The following is a 20,131-nucleotide window of genomic DNA, read 5'->3' on the forward strand; positions in this document are numbered from 1 at the left end:
TTTGAGTTTAAGAAAGTGGCACTTATGTAGGGAAAGCGGCCGTACTGCATGGTGTTAGCTTTGGAGTCAGATTCAAGTTTGACTCTTTGTTTGCTCATACTAGTGATGAGTCCCGGGCCAACTTTATTTAATTTCTCCAGGCCTGTTTCCAGATCTATGTACTGAAGATGACCTACCTCAATGGGTTATACCAAACCCAAAACCAAACCCGTGGCCATCAAGTCGATTCAGATTCATAGCGACCCTACAGGACAGAGTAGAACTGCCCCATACAGTTTCCAAGGAGCGCCTGGCGGATCTGAACTGCTAACCTTTTGGTTTCCTCAGGGGGTTATAGTTGAGGATTAAATGAGAGAGCACAATACAGTTAGCACCATGCCTGGCACATGGAGTGCTCAGTAAACTTAACTGCTGCTGCCTGCTACTTTATAGAAAACTCCATGGCTCACACCAGCCAAGCAAAAATGCACAAGCTGTAGCCAGGTCAAAAAATCATGCTTCAGTCAGAAAAATGTGGGAAAGAACAGACGGCTCATAGAAGCCATTTCCCACTCGCAACTTCCTTTTCCCAGTTTCAATACCTTAAATGATTTAATGACAAAGACTGGCATTTACCTCCAATTAACGTGCCAAATTTAAGAGAATCTTGCTTAAAATCTCAACACTCAAATGATCTTTAAAGATCATCCAGAAACCAGATGTTCTCCCAACTTATTCTTTTTATACCAGCACACTATCACCCACGATTCACTTCATCTAGGCTCTGTAGGTATACCCGAATACACAGTGTGTCCAAACCACTTACACTGCAAAGCTATATTGTTTTAGAATGCTTGTATAAAAACGCTACAGTGTATGTATACACATGCATTTAGTACAGAAATTTACTATACTTATATGCACTTAAACTAAAGTAAATCATAATTTTGTTCACAAACCTTTATTACACTAAAACCAAACCAAACCCAGGGCTGTCGAGTCGATTCCGACTCATGGCGACCGTACAGGACAGAGTAGGGTAGAACTGCCCACAGAGTTTCCAAGGAGCGCCTGGTGGATTCAAGCTGCCGACCCTTTGGTTAGCAGCCCCAGCACTTAACCACCAAAACCAACCAAACCCAGTGCCATTGAGTCGATTCCGACTCACAGCAACCCTATGGGGCAGAGTAGAACTGCCCCATAGAGTTTCCAAGGAGCGTCTGGTGGATTTGAACTGCCGACCTTTTGGTTCGCAGCCGTGGCACTTAACCACTACGCCACCAGGGTTTCCGCTTAACCACCACGCCACCTTTATTACACTAAAAAAAAAAAAAAAAAACCAAAAAAACAGTATATTTAGCTCTATTTAGATAGAGCTAAATATACTGTGGAATCACTTACTAATTTATATTAAATAAAAACATTTTTCTAGACCACTCAATTCATGTCAGAACAACTCAGCAATCTCCAACCCAACATACTCCCAAGGTGCTTACTGTGAATTATCTTCATTATGTATCCGTTTTAGTTCCCTGATATGTAGATTTCTAACCCTTTCTAGCCTTTCCAACTCTGCCTGGATCTCTGCTTCCTCCTAAAGTGAAAAGAAAAGAGACAGACAGCTCAGGACACAGGGAACTTTACCTTTCCATACCCTCATTTAGAAAACAATACCAGACATTTCACCTGTGAAAAGCTAAAGGAAGATGTTTTGCATTGAAAAAAGGTTTTTTTAAAAACCATAATTTTAATCATAGAAGAAAAGTTCATAGCTCCAAAAAAACAAACAAACAAAAAAGCTATCAAGTAGATTCCAACTCAAAGCCATCCTACAGGACAGAGTAGAACTGCCCTCACAGGGTTTCCAAGGCTGTAAATCTTTAGGGAAGCAGACTGCACACCTTTCTCCTGCAGAGTGGCTCGTGGAACCACCGACTTTCTGGTTAGCAGCTAAGTGCTTAACCACTGAGGCACCAGGGCCCCTTTACAAATAGTAAATAAAATAAAATTCAACCCACACAGAGAAGTAGAGTAGGAAAAGTCGAAGTCCTCTGCCCCCCTACTCCTTTCTTTCCATGCCCACTCTGCAGATGTAACCACTGTTAAGTTTTCCAAAATGTTTTGTAGATATATACATGCAGGTACACAAACATAACTTAAAATAAACCATATGAAACACAGACAAAAATGAAATCAATTTTATAAATATCAAGTTCTCTGTCTGGTTCTCTTCTTAAGAATAAATTATACTTGGTACCTTAAGTTCCATTGATTTAATAAGATCTGATAATCCACTCAGGAAAAAGATATGAAAAGCAGTATGTGATATCAAAAAAAGAACACCAGTAGCAGTTTATTAAGTGCTCACTGGGAGTCCCTGGGTGCTGCATAATGGTTACCATCGATGGCAACTGGAAAAAAAAAGTGTTTATTGAACACCATCATCACAAACGGCACCCACCAAAAATGTATGGGCTGCTGAATTTAAGTGATGCGCTACCTACCTTTAAGACCCCTCAGGGAGACTCATCGATAACAAATTCTATGTAGATGCCTTTGTGTTAGGATATGGCTGGAGTAAGAACTCTTCTTAGCTACTTAAGCCAAGATATAAGAGCTGCTATGTGATTCAAAAATATCACAAGAATTTTGACATCAATTTCAGTCAGACCCACCTGTTCTTATTGTATATTTAATTTTTATTATAAGGATAACCCCTTGTGAAGTCTTACGACGTACAGCTAACATGGGGAAAAAGTACTCTCACTGGGTGACTGAAGTTGACTCTAAAATCCAAAGACATGAATTCCCTCATTAGAATATCAGATGTGACAGTGAGAGTAGCTACTCGAGATTTCTGCGGTTGTGTGAACTACGATTACATTTGCCCAAATGACCAAATAGCTTAAGATCCAAACGTAAACTAATAACTGCATTTCTCCTGACAGTTTTTTCATTTTACTTACCTTTTTAAGATGACCTAATCTGAGTTTGAAGATTTCTTCTTGCTCATGGTATTCTGCTAACGTTAACCTGGAAAATAATGGTCAAATTTCAGTAAATTATTTGAAATCATGGTGTGCCTAGTTAAAAGAAATGCCAAAGCATGCTATAAGGTATATTCAGTCTCTCAGAATGACTAAAGGACATGTTATCTTGCAGTCGCTCTGACAAGGAGAAACTTTATGATTTATCAGATGTGATGTAAAAGAAGGTCTTCAAAGCCAGAAGTCTAATTTGTAAAAAATATGAAAACTAATCGAGCCATATTTTTATATTATTTATGAAATGGATTTTGTCCCATACTTTACATTATTCAAATGAGAACCCTTAGGGTTCAAAACAGAAAAACTATGTCTAAAAAATTTTTAAAGGGAAAAACAATAAGTCAATGAACTTTATTATTCTTGATAACTTAGACCCTGGTACCATAATATGAAAGGCAACAAACAACACAGTGGAAAGAGGATTTGGAGTCTGAGGACTAGGGTTCAAGGCACAACTTGGCCACTAGCCAAGTGATCTTGGGCAAGCAACTTTAACCTCTTATTCTCAGTTTCTTTAAAATGCAACAAATAATAACACCAATCTAACGAAGTTGTTGTGACTATTAAATGAGAATGCAGGAAAAAGAAATCTGTAAGTTGTAAAATGCTATTTAGACACAATTCCCAAAGGGCTGACCTAATGGGCAATCACTTGCGTCATGTCTCACCTACCCAATGCCATTCTTATACAGTAGTCCCCCCTTATCCACAGCGAATACGTTCTAAGACCCCCAGTGGATGAGAGAAACCTCGGATAGTACCAAATTCTACATATACTATGTTTTTTTCCTATGCATACATACTTATGATAAAGTTTAATTTATAAATTAGACACAGTAAGAGATTAACAACTATAACTATACACTGGACAAAGGAATGATTCATGTCCCAGGTGGGATGGTGCAAGATTTCATCACGCTACTCAGAATGGTGTGCAATTTAAAACTTAATGAATTGTTTATTTCTGGCCTGTAGCTGACCTTGCGTAACTGAAAGGAAAGCAAAACCGCGGAAAAGGGGGTCTACTGTATCTCAGGAATGAGCATCTAAGAAACGATACCTTACTCCTCTATCAATTTTAGAAGCAGACACATATACTTCAAATTCTTCACATTCTAGAAGCAGATGCATATACTTTGAAGTTTTACATTTCGCTGTTTAGATACAGTTTAAATATCAGGAGGAAATAAAAAAATCTCTATCCTATCAACTAGGAAAGCCTTTGAGGTCTGACTCAAATACTCCCACTACAGCTGTCATATCTCTCTCTTCACAGTTGCAGAATTACTTATGTCCATCCATTCCTCCATTTCATACCAGTGAAAACGGGAGAAATGGGGGGGAAAAAAAATCATAAGCATTCTCTCCACCTGAAGCAAGTTCAAAACCCAAAAAGAATAATGTAATTCACTCCAAGACTCCACAGGTCTCTGTTTTTGGGTTTGGCCGAAGGCGTGAGCCAAGTCACAGATGCTCTAATTAAAAACTGAATGGGAAGGCATTCCAGCTTGGATTGTACACAGGAACCCAGATGGTCACTGCTTACTGGCACACTACTGGCCAAGACTAAATTCTAATTATTGTTCTGTGGCAAGGAAACAACCTAGGCCCTCTTTAACACTCCTAGGCCAATGGTTTCATGCACTAGCATTTAATAATTTTCAAGTAATATTAAAGGGAGAGTCCCTTCATTAAATACATACAGGCGTCATGAAAGAAGACAATGAGCAAATTAATGCGTGCAACATTTGCCTGGACAATCTTTCAAATGCAGGCAAAATGCTCCCAAAACATACCAGATACATATGGGGCAGAGGTGGTGTTAGGTCACCTCTTTCACTGGAGTGAAGGAAGATGTATTTCTGGGCTGCCACAGACTTTTAATACAAGTATTATGGTGTAATATGAGTATTATTATAGTTCAGGTGGATTATGGGTTAACATGCTTTTGTGAACTGATATGAACACACAAAGACATACTTGTCAATAAATTACACAGTATTACACATTCTATTTGTGACTATCTTTAGATGTGGAACTTATTTTCAATTAAAAATTCCACAAATAAGTGTTAAGAAAATTTCCCCTTGAAAAACCACTGTAGCCACTGTAGATATATTGATTACAACACCAGTGACTCTTTATATGAAAAAATGTATTTAAAATTTCAAACATCCAATTCAGAAACCAACTTCACGGCTACCACCACTTCTGCAGGGATTACCTATACTACTATCTATCAATTCTTTTTTCATTTTTAATTTGGAGGTCTTGATACCTTAAATGCCTTCAGGGTATGCATCAGAAATATTTTAAATAGGTAAGATACATACACGGAAGCAGTAGCGGTTCAGTGGTGGAATTCTCGACTTCCATGCAGGACACCTGCGTCCAGTTCCTGACTAACGCACCTCATGGGCAGCCACCATCCGTTAGTGGTGGGTTTCGTGTTGCTAAGAGGTTGGACAGGTTTCAGTGGAGCTTCTAGGCTAAGATGGACTACAAAGAAAGGCCTGGTGATCTACTCCCAAAAATCAGCCAGTGAAAAAACCCTATGGATCAAAATGGCCCAATCCACTACTGATCACGGGGATGGTGCAGGACCGGGCAGCAGTGCGTTCAATTGTGGATGCGGTCACCGTGAGTCGGGGGCTGACTCGACAGTAGCCAACAACAATAACAACAAGTGATACACAGGTTTCATTTCCCATGCCAAATCTGTTTGGTAGTTCCTGCCTAGTTAGCCAACTACACAGCCTATGGGCCATCTGGCCCAGAGCTTGTATGTGTAAATAAAGTGTTACTGGGACATGGTCACATCCAATCATTTACGTATTATCTATGGCTGCTTTCAGGCTACTACAGAGTCGAGTAATTACAAGAGAGACGGTATGGCCCACGAAGCCTAAAGTATCTACTGTCTCATCTTTTATAGAGAGTTTGCCGACCCCTACTCTAGAAAAAGATTTTCCAAGTGAGCAAGAGTACAATGATCAACTAGGCAAATCTGACATGGGGTGAGGGTAGAGAAGGAAGGTTATCTGTGCCTGGGATTTTCTAACCATCTTGTACATAACTATGTAGTAATTGTTGACTGGCAATGAAAAAGGTGAGTGCATTGCAAGTTTGGATAGTGCTATTTTCCTAAGGCCTCCCAAAACAGGAAAAAATTCTGGTGATGTTGAGATTTGGCTTATTGGGAAAATGTTCTTTTCTTAATAAATATTCTTTCTTGGCTAATAGTTTGTGACTGCTAACTAAGTGCTCCTGAGACCAGTAAGCAGCATAACCTTCCCTAGTATGCATTAATGCTCTGCATTCTTCAGTGTGAAATAGTAGCCAGGAAATCCCCATAAGACGATACCAACATACCATAACCTAGAGCCACACATAAGCAATAATATTGTTTGAATACAACAATGACACAGTACTTGTTGTAAGAGTGGCCAAAGGTCATGATGTCAAGTTAAGTGACATTATTTCTCTCTCTCATTTGAAACTCCCTAAATAAAAAGCAGGACTAAGAAAACCTGTTAATTGAACCCTTACTGTCTGTTATTATGAGTTGAGCAAATCCACTGATGTAACTAAAAATAAAGCTTAAAGCCTAAAAACTTCCAGAATTTATAACTTTTTTTCTCAGTGGCATTCAATAGTACATTTGTATTTTGGGGGAAGGTGTGGTGTGTCACAGTTCACATCAATGAAGAACATACGTTTCACTTTCAGCTCCATTGGTCTTGCTTTTCCGCTGTTTCTGCTCATTGGTTGCTGGAGGGGCCTGTCCCATGGCAGGAGGTTTCCGCTTTGCTAACATTTTCCGTTGTCTTTCTATCTCTTCCCTCTGTGAATTTATCCTTTCCTGTTGCCTAGAGATATAAGACGTTGGACAGAGGAGGCTGGTCAAAAAAATTTTAACACAGCTATGGAACAAACACAATTGTCCTACACAAATATGTGTATTATCAAGATTCCCATATCACTTACTGATGTTCCTGAAATTATTTATTTATACTTAGAAATAAAAGTCATCAGATATACTTCATTTAGGTTCTTTCTGGGGGCACAGAATACACATTATGTTGATAACCTGTAACTTCTCTTAGAGCAGAATCATGTCTCAACAACCCTCAGATACCTGAGCACCTATGACAGTGCCTTTCACAGCACTGATCCGTAAGTAGCTCTTGCTCTGCATCCATTTTAGTGTGTGCTCACCCATAAAGTATTTCTTCTATTTTTTATACAAGTAATGATAATCTGATATACCTATTTCTTTCAATCTAAATCACCCTATTTAAAAAGCTTTGCTTGCAAAAAGAAAACAAGACAATAGGCCTTAGTCAGGCACCTTCAACAGCACAACTGTATTTCAAACTCCAACCATACTATATACATAGCAGGAGAGGTGCTAAAAGACAAAAGTGTGTATTTACAAACATTATCTTAACCCAAATATTTTTAGCTGTAATCTACATGTATCAACAGAATATCCCAGGTTAGAAATGCAGAAGGCTCCCAGAATTTCCTAAGTCTGTACATACTGGGATCTGTGAAGCTGTGTGGACTACCCAAGGGAGATCTGACACTTATAGAATAAACGAAATGGATTGTCTCAGTTGGGAATCATGTGATTGAGAATCAGACGGTTCACAAGAATCGCTTTAAAATGAGATTCAATGTTGTAAAGCATTGAATGTTGTAAAGTTTAATTTACTCCCTCTGATAATCCACATCTTAAATGACCTCAGTTTTGTATATAGCTCAAATCCAGTACATTAATGTTGTCTATTTCAGTATAAACAAAAATTTCAGCAAAGAATTTTTCTTGTCTTGGGAGTTACTGAATACAAAAAATAGTGTACTGAGTAACACTAATATTTAACATAACTACTTTCTCAGAACTATGAAATAAACTTTTTAAAAAGGTTCAATAGTACTTTGGAAAGGAAAAATTATTAATCTGGCAAAAAATTTTTCAAATCTAATGTGATTTTCCTATTAGAAGTAATCTACTGTTCAGGCGCATCTGTTGATACTCTATCTGATTAAATTTTTAAATGTCATGACATTTGTCTCTTCCCACAAAACCTAGTGCTGCTGCCTGAAGTTCAGCTACCTCACCCACCAAATTGTCCTTTGTGAGTATATTAGATGAAGCCTTTTAAATTAAAGAATTTCAATTCCTGCACTGAAATTAAGAGACAGGGAATTAATTTATTATAGCAAAACTTCAGGAGGTAAAATCCCTATAGATAGTATCAACTACACACAGCTTCCCAAGAGAAGAGACAGACATCCAATCCCATTTACATGACTTAAACCCATGAAAAAAAATGCTATCTACCTAGAAAGAACCATCCTGGTTTGAGATCTCATTTACAGAGTCCCAATTTATCTGATCTGACGGCTCTACAGCAAAGTGATCATGGGGTACTCCATATAAATTTTCCAGAATCTTCTAAGCATCAGGCTGCTTATAGAATAAAAAGATAAAATACAGCAACTATCAGCAAAAAAGTCTGATCCCTTCTTAAAACTGATGACATTTTACATCTACATACAAACCTATTTATCTTTCTGAGTCAAATTCTAAAAAGACCGCCATCAAAGGAGTCACCATTGACAAAAGCTGTAGCAGTCCCTATCACGTCTGGGACTCAGTCTGAGCATTAATTAGGTGGCTTTGGACAGTAATGGGAATGTGAGTTACGTCTTCTTTTGACCCCATTCTAACAAATCTGGAAAATGGGCAGTGTGCACTCCAAGGCTATTTGCACATTTTGGTCAGGTGTTCTGGAAAAAATATCGTGCTTCTGTGTAGCTGCTGTTTACACTGCCTGGGTATGCTTCTGTCATCATCAGCCACCTACACTTAGAGCTCAGATGGATGCTACTCTGAACCTTTGGCACCTGACCTAACTCAAAAGTCTTTGCTTTTCCTCCAGTGTATTCCATTTTTGACTCAACAGTCCCTTCTCACACCAAAATATGCATATTTGTGAAGTAAAAACACATCTAAACTAGTTGGAGACTTGCATTTCACATTTAAAACAATGACTACTAATGTGTAATCCAGAGGTTGTTCTGATAAAATATTTTTAATAACATCAATATTTCAATATTTGTACTTTTCTTTCAGGTATAATATTTGTTATTTATTCATATGTTTCATTACTAATCAGAAGTAGTCTCATGCTCTCCTATTAATGTTTAATAAGCTATTTCAGCAAGGAAAACCAGGTAGAAAGATGGTCTATGGAATATTCTAACTCACAGTGATCTGCAGATCAAAAGATTGAGAACAGAAAATAGAATGCATGGCTAATTGCTTCCATGAATAACTGCCTCCCCTGCTATGAGACCAGAAGAACTGGATGGTGCCTGGCTACCATTACTGAACATTTGATCAAAGAATCTAAAGATGAGTCCTGATTAAAAGGGGAAAATGCAGAGCAGAATTACCAATTCTCATGGAGTCCAGACTTTATGGAGACACTGAGGCTGGATTATTCTCCGAAACTATTGCCCTGAGATAATCTTTAAACCTTAAACCAAAAATATTCCCTGAAGTATTCTTAAAATCAAATAATAGTTTAGTTTAACTAGTGAAGAATGTCTGCCTTAAGCATTGTGCTCTTTTAAGAATTAGCTATATGAGATCAAATTGACAACAGTGACTCAAAAGATTAGATAGGAAACTTAGGGGGCAGTGAATTTATGTTAGTAGGGGAGGAACAATTTGGAAAAGGAGGGTGGGAATGGTTGCACAACTCCAAGAATGTAATTAATGTCACTGAACTGAACATGTAGAAATTACTGAATTAGTGTATGTTCTGCTGGGTATATTCTCAACAACAAAAATTTAAAAAACGAAAAATAAAAAGTTTGAGAGTCTATGGTAAAAAGATACTACCCCATACTACTCTAAGACGGAACGATCTAACAAATCAAAGTAAATAAATAAGATATAGCAAAAAGGACTACAACCTGAAGATTTTTTCAAAATCCTGAGCTAAGAGTAGCTATTTACACAGCTGGAATATTAGGATTTAAATGTTAATGCCCTCCTTGGAGTAAATACCTAAATGTTTCAAACCAAAAATTATAAAAAAAAGAGAAGTGCTCAAGACTGCAAGTTGCAGGCAGACACAGATGGTGGGGCTGGTCCATCTCCAAGGAAGTGACTATCTCTAATGACTAGATTGTCTCCTTCAAGAACCTCAGGACAGGCCCTATAACTGTCTTCTTCAGTTTTACATTGTTTTATATACAACTCAGTTAACTCTTTCTTAGGTCCCTGCCCATTTCATTTTTTTGTGGGTCCAGAATAAATGCTCTGCAGACTCCTCATGAAAGCCCATTACATAATAAAAACATATCACCTCAAACCCTATATTTTTCTTCCCTAGCTTCAACCATTCTGATGGCTTTTAAGTTTTAATGCAGAACTATTTTTTTATTCCTTTGATTACTTGCGTCATTTTTTTCATGACTTGACCTTTCTTGTTCCCTACATTTCTTTACACATGTAGCAAGTAACACTGAATGAAAAGATGACTAGCACTACTAGGATTATCAATGACTATGATCACAAGGAAGAAAAAAAAAGAGCCCAAACCATCAACTTTTCAATTCTCCATTTAATCATGAAAATTCACTTACTTGATAAGGTTCTGAAAAGCATAACCATCTGTCCACTGTTCAGTAAAAGAGGCCCCGTGTCGGACAGTGGTAAAGTGACCCAATCTCAAACGGTCTTGCATACTCTTATCTCTACATGCCATCTTCTCTTGTTTTGACTTAGAAGAAAAGGACAAAAATAGGAAAAAAGGAAATCCAATACCAATTAGCACGGAGAAAGATACTTTTTAGAAACTCAAAATTTTAAGAGTATCAGGGAAAATACTGTTGAAAAATAACATGATTATCTCAGAACAGTCAGTAATGACTCCTTGAATGACACACCTTCCCTAAGCAGAGCAATGCGACAAGTAGGGTAACTAAAGATCCGCAGGTTCTTCCTTTATAAAGTTTACCCCATTTGTTTACCTCTTAGTTCAGACTAAGCGTCTCATATTTTGGCATCTCATGTTTAGGCCACATGTTGATGCCTAACTCATAAGATGCTTCTCTATTTTCTATTTCTTCTCCATCCACTATATTCTAGAGACCTGCTGCCCATTCCCCTTCTCAGACCACCACTGTGCACCCTTCCAGGTCAATGTTCCAAACCTTCCATGGCTATTTGCTGCCAACTTTCAGTTCCTGACATGAAAAATACGCTGGAAGATCATGTCTACCTCCCCATAGAATTCTTACTCCAAAATACATTATAAACTTCTGATTCTTGAGCACATCATTCATTCAACATATATTAACTAAAAACTAGTTATGTGTCAGGGACCATACAGAGTGCTGGGTATAGAACATGGACAAAAATTGGTGTTTACAGTCTACAGGGAGATATAACCATTGACTATATTAATTCATTAATAGAAGTACAATTGTGATAAGAAATTTGAAGGAAATGAACAAAGTACTGTGAGGCATAACACCACAGGATATACCTACTTTAGCTGTCCTGTGCAGTATTTTTAATTGACAGGCAATTTACACTTGCAGTTGTCCTTCCCTAGAACACATTTTCCCTTTTCCTTGCAGCTTTCCAATAAATCCCCTACCCTTGATCTCCTTTAGTGAATTTCTAAGTGTGTGCACTACTCACTTGAATAGGTCTCCTTGTGTTTGTGAATGTGTCTTATTTCTCCTCTCTAGGCTGCCCTTTGAGGGTAAGAGATGTGCCTTATGTTTCTTTCGCTCAAAGTCATGTTTTTTAGATTCATCCATGTTGTTGTGTGTACGAGGAGTGCATTCCTTTTCATTGCGTGAACATATCACATTTTGTGTATATGTCCAACTGGTGACAGACTATTTCTGGTTTTTGGTTTTTGGACATATGCTTCCATTCCTCTTGGGTAAATGCCAGTAATAGAACTACTGGGTCACAGGGCAGGTATGCATTTACCTTAACAGAAAACTGCCGAACAGTTTTGCTAAGTGGATGCACCATTTTACACTCCCAGGAGTATGTGAAGTCTGGCTTCCCCACTGTTAGTCTTTTTAATTTCAGTCATTCTACTGGGTATGTAAAGATATCTCATTGTGGTTTTAGCTTATTTCCCCGATACCTAATAAAGTCGAACATCTGTTTTTTCATATGTTGACCATTTGTATTTTTTTGATTATACTTTAGTGTTAAGCATCCATCCAAGTCTTCTGCTTATTTTTAATGCATTGTCTTTTTATTAAGTTATAGAAGTTCTTTACGTATTATGAATACAAGTCCTTTGTGAGATAACATTGTAAGCATTTCTTCCTAATTTGTAGCTGCATATTCATTTATGTTTCTTTATATTCCAACATGGAATATATTCAGTAAGTATTCCCTATTTAATAAGTTAATAAACAAGTACTAAAATTTATTTCAAGTCTTTTGGGAACAAATCTAAATTTTATTTCTAATAGAAAATTATTTTCCTATGAAAACTCAGAGACAGTACTATTTACTTGTACTGTATTATTCAGCATTAGTACAACTGGCTCACTGTACACAGACTTCAGGAAGTGCCCTAAAAGGTTCTCAGGAAGTAAACCCTAAAGCTCTAAATAAATTCTCTGTATCAACATGTGCCTTATTATTTCTCACTCATAAAAATGAGAAAAAGGGGGTTTCACGTCTAATAAAAATTGAGTCAAAGGATGAAGCAAAGTTCTCTTCAGTATCCTCAACCTCAATAAAAGGATCCACTTCACTTTTATGAGTTTTCCCTATCTTTTAACAGCACTATAAAGATTTCAGCAGAAGTAACCCACCAGTCTGCCTCAAACCTGGAGTTTATAATCTTGTCATAATTTAATTAGGAAGTATGCCGTCTTAAAACTTTTATGAAATAGAAAGAAGAATAAAAAGGCAAATTGCAATTAATCAATAACTATAATAAAGGGGACATCAGCCAATTAAAGTAATCATATACAGGTATATGACGACCTTGTATTTTTAAAGCATGAAGCACTTAACACATTATTATATACACAAGTTATTCCTAAGACCATCTCTGAAACAGAAACACAACTACTGCTAAAAGTTTGTAATAGTAAAAGGATACTCACTTCAACTGATAAGATGAACATAAGAATTTAGGAGAGCAACACCCCAAATAAGCTCAGCTAGGATAAGCTGTCCCTGTTCAATCAACATCACACTCAAAGCAACGCACAACCAGAAAGCATGTCCCAAGGTATCACTCTGGCTGCTTGGTCCAGTGTTCATGCAAAGAAAAAATTCTAATTGTCAAATCATGAAGAGTTTTTTCCTAAAAAGTCCAACTTTTAAAATGTTTTCATCTCAAGTAAGGAGCCACAACAATGATACATAGTAAGCATCTTGGAATAAGAGAGCTCAGATCACTATTAATTACTAACCTTTTCTATAAGGAGTTTCTTGCTCATTGTTACACATCTATTTAATCGTTCCTTGTATTTCTCTAGCATCTTTTGCTGTTCATCAATCTGCCGTCTCAAATCACAGTTGGCCTTCAATGGAAAAAAATTTTTTAATTAACGCTAAGGAAGAAAGATTAATACAAAAGCAGTTTCTAGGGAGTCAGAAAAATCATTTCTATGTTGTTAAATCAAAAGGAAATTTAAGGTTCAAAGAGATATGAGTAATTTATATCTTTAAGAAAAGGTAAATACTTCATTCCTTTATCCTCTTTTAATAATTTATTCTCTATTAATCATAAATTCTGTTACTAGAAGTGGGCATGTTTTTCTACCGACTATATTTTGTGCCTCTCAACAGCCATTGTTTGGCTACATCTAGTAAGTACATTACATATGTGTAAGCTGTCACAAAACAAAAAAATCCCCAGTTAATGAGATGTTTAAAAAAGATACAAACAGTATGATTAAGCACTTATATATAGGGTTGCTATGACTTGGAATCCACTCTGTGGCAACGGGGCAGATATATATTGAGAAAAAAAAAAAGACCTCACATAACGTTCTATATGTTTGTTTTTTATTCTTTGATCCTTATTTCCAAAAATGAAACTTGAATTTACAAAAATGTTCCTTGCCAGAGAGGCCAGGCATACCCATGCCTGCGTAAGACAGGACTAACCAACAAGTTAAATACAAGGGCTTTGGTCCCTGGTTCGAGAATGCTAAAATGTAAATACACAGTTAATTTAGCTGTGGTCAGAAGCCTACAGGATAGGCTAAATACTCTGAAAAATTTAAGCCTCCTACAATAACAGAGAAGGAAAGAACCACTAGCCCAAAGTCGATTTTGACTTGCAACTTCTGGATGTATTCTTTTTGTAATAAGCAAAGGATGCCTATTCTCTTGGCAAATAAATGCTACTTCATAATAACTTGCTTGGATTGTGAAAAAGAAGTTTTGCATTTCCCAATCAAATAAAAAAAAGATTTTTTTTGTCAAATGATATAAGCACTCTTGAAACAGTAAAAGGCACAAAAGGAAGATATTACAGAAAATTCAATTTCTGAGACTTGTCAGCTACATTTTTAAAGTGACCCGTGTGAGACAGTTTCATCTTTGAATGTTTCTACCTTCCCCCTGAGCATAATTTCTTCCTACTAGTTTTTGTTAGAGAGTCCTATGGATCACATTACCAAAGGCAAAATATAACTACATTAGGATAAGTGAGACTATCTTATTCATACCAAACAATCAGCAAACCGAAGATTATGTAATGTTTATGTGAAATACAATCTACACTTGGAAGGTGAACAAATGTTTAGAATCAAATGTACAGAATCAACCAACTCCCGGCAGCTTATTTAAAGTTTAAAAACTCTAAATTTTTGTGATTTTGATCACTAGTGTCTTTTAGGAGTTCATGTTTAAAATTGCATCTGGCTAGTAGCTTCTGATGTAGCCTTTCCCAACTTCTCACTAAAACGGAATATGGCTAAAAAAACTCAGTGAATGACCTATTTCTGCTGTGTCTGCCTGAAAGGAGACATAAAGACCCACGGTCTTTTGCTCATCGTGTATCCTCCAGATGAGAAACGTAAGTTCTAATCAACTTGAAAAAATGGCAGCTGTCTTCCATCTTGACATATACACTCCAATGCTACCCTTCTACATCCAAAGAAAAGCTATAACCTCCAGAAAATAATGGAGCAAACGCGGGATAGTGGTGAGTAGAGGGAGCTCTACGGCTTCCTAGAAAATGAAAGCAGAGATTCAGAAAAAAAAAAAAAAGGACAGTACTAAGTCAGGATTCCAGTTTTACACATGCTATATCTTCTCAATCTTAAGAGGATCAGGCAAGGAAGAAGGAAGATGAGCCTGGGATCCTTTCTCAATGTAGCGAAGTGACCAGATGAAAACCCACCAGATATTAGAATTAGGGATAGAAGCTTTTTATACTCACAAGCTACCTAATTATAAATCTTAGATGGCAATTCAACCAGCATCCATGTGGAAAAAAAAATCAAAATAGGAATAAGAGCAAGCCCAGACACCATATCTCTTGGAAGATAAATACTGAGTCTAAACATTGCTCTCCTCATTCAAAGACGGGAAAAAGAAAACAAACAAAAACAGGACTAAGGGAAAACATTTCTGAAAAAGAAAAGAAAACATCAGCTTGAAAATGATGGAAATGATCTATGAAAACTAAAATGACGCTTTAGAGTATTGCTTTTTTTCTTTTTTTAAGAGTATTGCTTGTAATACCATAAAACACAAAAAGGCATGCTGTCTATGAAATAGGAGTCAAAAACCATGAAGAATGTACAGGATGGCTAAAAAAGATGAATTACAGAATTGTACATGTGAAGGATGTTGAAATGCAAATGTTCTGTTACATATATTTACTACAATAAAAGTGAACTGGGTAAGGGATACAAGTGTAATATAATGTAAATGTAAATAAGAGTTAAATTCACAGCAACTGTAGCAAATAGCAGAAGTGACAGAGCAGAAAATATACGGAAGAGAAACTGAACATTTAATGAGATTAAAAAGAGATATAAAATAATAAAGGACACAGATCAGAGATCCAAGGTAGGAACCATGGAAGAAACTAGCATAAGAAGAAAAAAAGCAATAAGTAGACATAACCACACATTCTGAAAATAAAAACGTGCTGGTGGTATCGTTTGCTGCCATCAAGTCAGCCCCAATTCATGGCAACCCCATGCACAAGGGAACAAAACAATGCTGGTCCTGCGCCACCCCTGTGATCGTTGTGGACCTGATGGTTGTGATCCATATAGTTTTCACTGGTTGATTTTTGGAAGCAGATGTCCAGGCCTTTTTCCCTAGTCTGGAAACTCAGCTGAAACCTGTTCAGCATCATAGCAATACACAAGCCTCCAGAGATAGATGGGTAGTGGCTGTGCATGAAGTATACTGGCTAGGAATTGAACCCTGCTATCCCACATAGGAGGAGCCCTGGTGGAGCAGTGGTTAAGCACTCAGCTGCTAACTGAAGGGTCGGTTGTTCGAACCCACTAGCCATTCCGTGGTAGAAACACATGGCAGTCTGCTTCCATAAAGATTTCAGCCTAAGAAACCCAAGGGGCAGTGCTACTCTGTCATATAGGGTAGCTATTAGTCAGAATCGACTCAACGGCAACAGGTTTGGGTCAGGTTTGATCCCACATAGAAGGTGAGAATTCTACCACTGAACCACCACTGCCTGCATTAGACATAACCACACATTTTCAGAGTTAAAAATACAGAGACATACATATACTCTCGCAAAATTTTTTGAAATATATGAATACAGTGGGAAGTACCTACAGTCATCATGGCAAACACAGTATGGTTCTGTTCCTTTGGTCACAGACTTCTCTAAAACATTAAATGACAGAAAAATTAAAGGTGTGTGTGTGAGAGAGAGACAGGCAGACAAACATTTTTGAGGGTGGGAAAAGGCCAACAGGTTATGACACAAAAATCTTACACACAGTGCTGTCTTTCATATGGGAGGGAGGGGAAGAGAAAGAATTCACAGCTCTCCAAAAGCACAGAAAATTTAACACTGACATTTTCAAAAAATTACTTGAAAATGTATTCTAATCAAGAGATAAAACAAGACAAAAATTGTGATTAAAAAAAAAAGCAATGCCAGTGAGCTTTGAAACCTGTTTAACAAATTTATGTGCAAACAATTATTGTAAATTTGGCCATAAAACTACCTGTAAGAGAAATTACTCTTACCTGATATACAATATTAAAAATAATAATGTAATAATATTAACATTTTCACTAGCAAAGACCAGGCTTATAGCTTAAATATGTGCTAAATTCCAAGTCTTATATAGAAGGGGGTCAAGATACACTATTTTGCACTATATTTTTGAGGAGAGATAATCACGAACACAGTGATTTTTATTATCCTTATTATTATATGAAGCCCTTTATTCAAACAAAATCTGACCCAGAAGTCCAATAAGAGAAACTGATAAAAGCATGGCTGGGCATCACACTCTGCCCAGTTACAGCAGATTTAGAGGCTCCTCTACAGAACCTTCAGGGTTCCATGGAGCCAACTTGAAAACTAATGCATTAGTACAAATAAAGATCAAACCTATACCTTCTAAATCAATGCAGCAGATAAAAATGTTAGCTAGTTTTATCTATAAATCAGTAATATGTACACATATATGCATATGTATATATACTACGAACAGCTCCAAAAATTACTAGAGAAAAATATACTACATGTTTTATCTCAGTTAATGGAATTATGGGTGTGTGGTGAAGTGAGTTCCTTTATGTGGCCTTTTGCCTTGCTTCTTTTGAAAAACAGCTTGAGAGATTTTCCCCCTAGTTTTCTACCTTAGAGGGTTTATTACGTTTGTCCAGGTTGACGGACATTTCCTGGATAAGCGACGAACAACTTGGTTAGATAATTATTGCCTGATCCTGAGCTGCAGCCTGCTCTGTGATTGGTACTCATCTTTCAGGGACTGGTCAATAGACTATGCAAATGAAATGCCTGTAGCCTACTATGCAAACGAAGTGTCTGTGTCCTGTTCAGAGGGGAGTTCATGGCCTGCCTTGAGGGAGGGTCATGCCTTGAAATTGATGAGAAGTTTGTGTATATAAGCAGCCAACCCTACAGAGATTTTTCAGACAGGAAGCAGCAGGAAGACAAGAAGCAGGCAGAAGCAGAAGGAAGAAAGAAGAGAGAAAAGAAGCAGAGAGACAGGAGGCAAGGAACCTTCTAAAAGAGCTGTAACATGGGTCAAGGCCTATAACACTGAAAACAGCGAGGGGCCCAGAAGGGACCCAGCACCAGAGCTGGTACCAACAGGCCCGGAGGGCCCTGCAGCAGAGTTGGTGGTGACAGATGGTAGGGCCAAGAGGAACCTGTCCTGAGGCAACCAAAAGGAACCTGTCTCGAGGTGGCTGAAAGAAGCCTGTGCTCAGGGGGCCGAAAGGAGCTAAGAGAGCTGTCCTGCACTGAAGAAGGGAGACTCTGCCTATGTACTTCCTGATCCTGATCCTGAGTTGCAGTCTCTTGATCCTGACCCCGAGTTGTACCCTGTTGTTTCCTTAATAAGCCACTTAACTGTAAGTATGGTCTGTGAATTGTGTGTGGCCATTCCAACAGATTCTCAAACCCAGAAGACAAGTACAGGGCACTGTGGGAGGGACAGCTGATGTCAGAATTGGTAAAAAGGTCACAGGGTGGAGGTATGTCTGACCTTCACCTCATACTGATCAGCCTTGGGCTGATCCCAGTTTGCATTTACTGCCCTGAAGTTAGATTCTGATGCTATTACTACTACTACCATTTTACAAGGTGTTATATCAGGAAAACAGTAAATATCTTTTTCATTTTTTAAAAGAACAGGACAATCATCTCAAATTGAATATTCAACACATATCTTTAAAACATTATGATATATATTTTAGAGAGAGCTTTTTAAAGTTCTAGACTAAACCCATTGCCGTCGAGTCGATTTCAACTCATAGCAACACTATAGGACAGAGCAGAGCTACTCCATAGGGTCTCCAAGGAGCGGCTGGTGGATTTGAACTGCCAACCTTTTGGTTAGCAGCCGAAAGCTTAACCACTGCGTGACCAGGGCTCCAATTCTAGACTAGATATTTTAAAGGTTTCTTTTGTAAGCACAAAAAATTTTGGCTAAAGATGTAAAACCAGGGCCGAAAAGTCCTTGTGAAATGATTTTAAAACTTCAAGAACATCAAAATAACTTCTCTGGAATGAGAAAACAACATTTTATGATTATTCCCAGAGTGCCAAATGAAATATAACATTCCACATACCTATTTCTCTAATATTAAATATTAACATTGTACAGTAATGTTAATATTTAAGTTAAATATTAAAGAGAGTGCTTAGAATGTAGGTATGATCCTGGTTCCTACTCAGACTGCTTCAGATTAATGGAAAATATCCAAACATCAATTATATAACTTTGCTATTTGGCCCTAGTAATTATTTTATGCTACCAACATGATCCAAATACACATACCATCAATCATTGCTTGTTATAAACAACATTTTAATACTTACTCGTAATAAATCATCTATTCTTCCTTCTTTCTTCTCTAAGTCAGAATTCTTACTGTTTTCTAGTGCAGATATTTTTTCTATTGTGAGGTCAGACTATAGAGACAAAGGCAACATAAATTTAGGATTCACCTCAAAATATTAATGTGATCATATTTTACTCATTATTTTTCTGGAAAAAGCACTTGTTAATACAAATAGCCAGGAATCATATGACTCAAGAAATTACATCTGCTTTTTTCATCCCATTCTTTAAGCATTAGCTGGGTTTCTTATATCCTGCTACAACAGCACCTTCAAAAACATGTTAACTGTGGAATCACATGAATTCTCAAACTACTATGCATTGAATAATATAGAAATGCACTACTCTAGAAATGAAATTCACTTTGAATGGAAAAGGATTTCAGTGGAGAAATAACCCAAATCTCTAAAGAACAAACATGCCATCTAGTGGGAACAAAGAGCAATCTGAAGGGAAGAGAAGTTCTCTGAAACACACAACTATGTAAGTCT

The 20,131-nt window shown here is 37.3% G+C and overlaps 1 protein-coding gene across 7 annotated transcripts in view; it reads right to left on the reverse strand.

Moving 5' to 3' along the window:
- Window positions 1-20,131, reverse strand: part of TLK2 (tousled like kinase 2) — a 145,020-nt gene that overhangs the window by 28,276 nt on the left and 96,613 nt on the right. For all 7 annotated transcript variants that reach the window (XM_064270966.1, XM_064270965.1, XM_064270963.1 and 4 more), the window contains 6 exons: window positions 19,619-19,711; window positions 13,512-13,622; window positions 10,692-10,828; window positions 6,743-6,895; window positions 2,946-3,012; window positions 1,476-1,573 (listed from right to left, as the gene is read on the reverse strand). In XM_064270966.1, coding sequence (XP_064127036.1) covers window positions 1,476-1,573; window positions 2,946-3,012; window positions 6,743-6,895; window positions 10,692-10,828; window positions 13,512-13,622; window positions 19,619-19,711 — 659 coding nt within the window. The remainder of the gene's footprint in view (window positions 1-1,475; window positions 1,574-2,945; window positions 3,013-6,742; window positions 6,896-10,691; window positions 10,829-13,511; window positions 13,623-19,618; window positions 19,712-20,131) is intronic.

The sequence above is a fragment of the Loxodonta africana genome, chromosome 18 (assembly GCF_030014295.1).
Source record: "Loxodonta africana isolate mLoxAfr1 chromosome 18, mLoxAfr1.hap2, whole genome shotgun sequence".
Taxonomy (NCBI): Eukaryota; Metazoa; Chordata; class Mammalia; order Proboscidea; family Elephantidae; genus Loxodonta; species Loxodonta africana.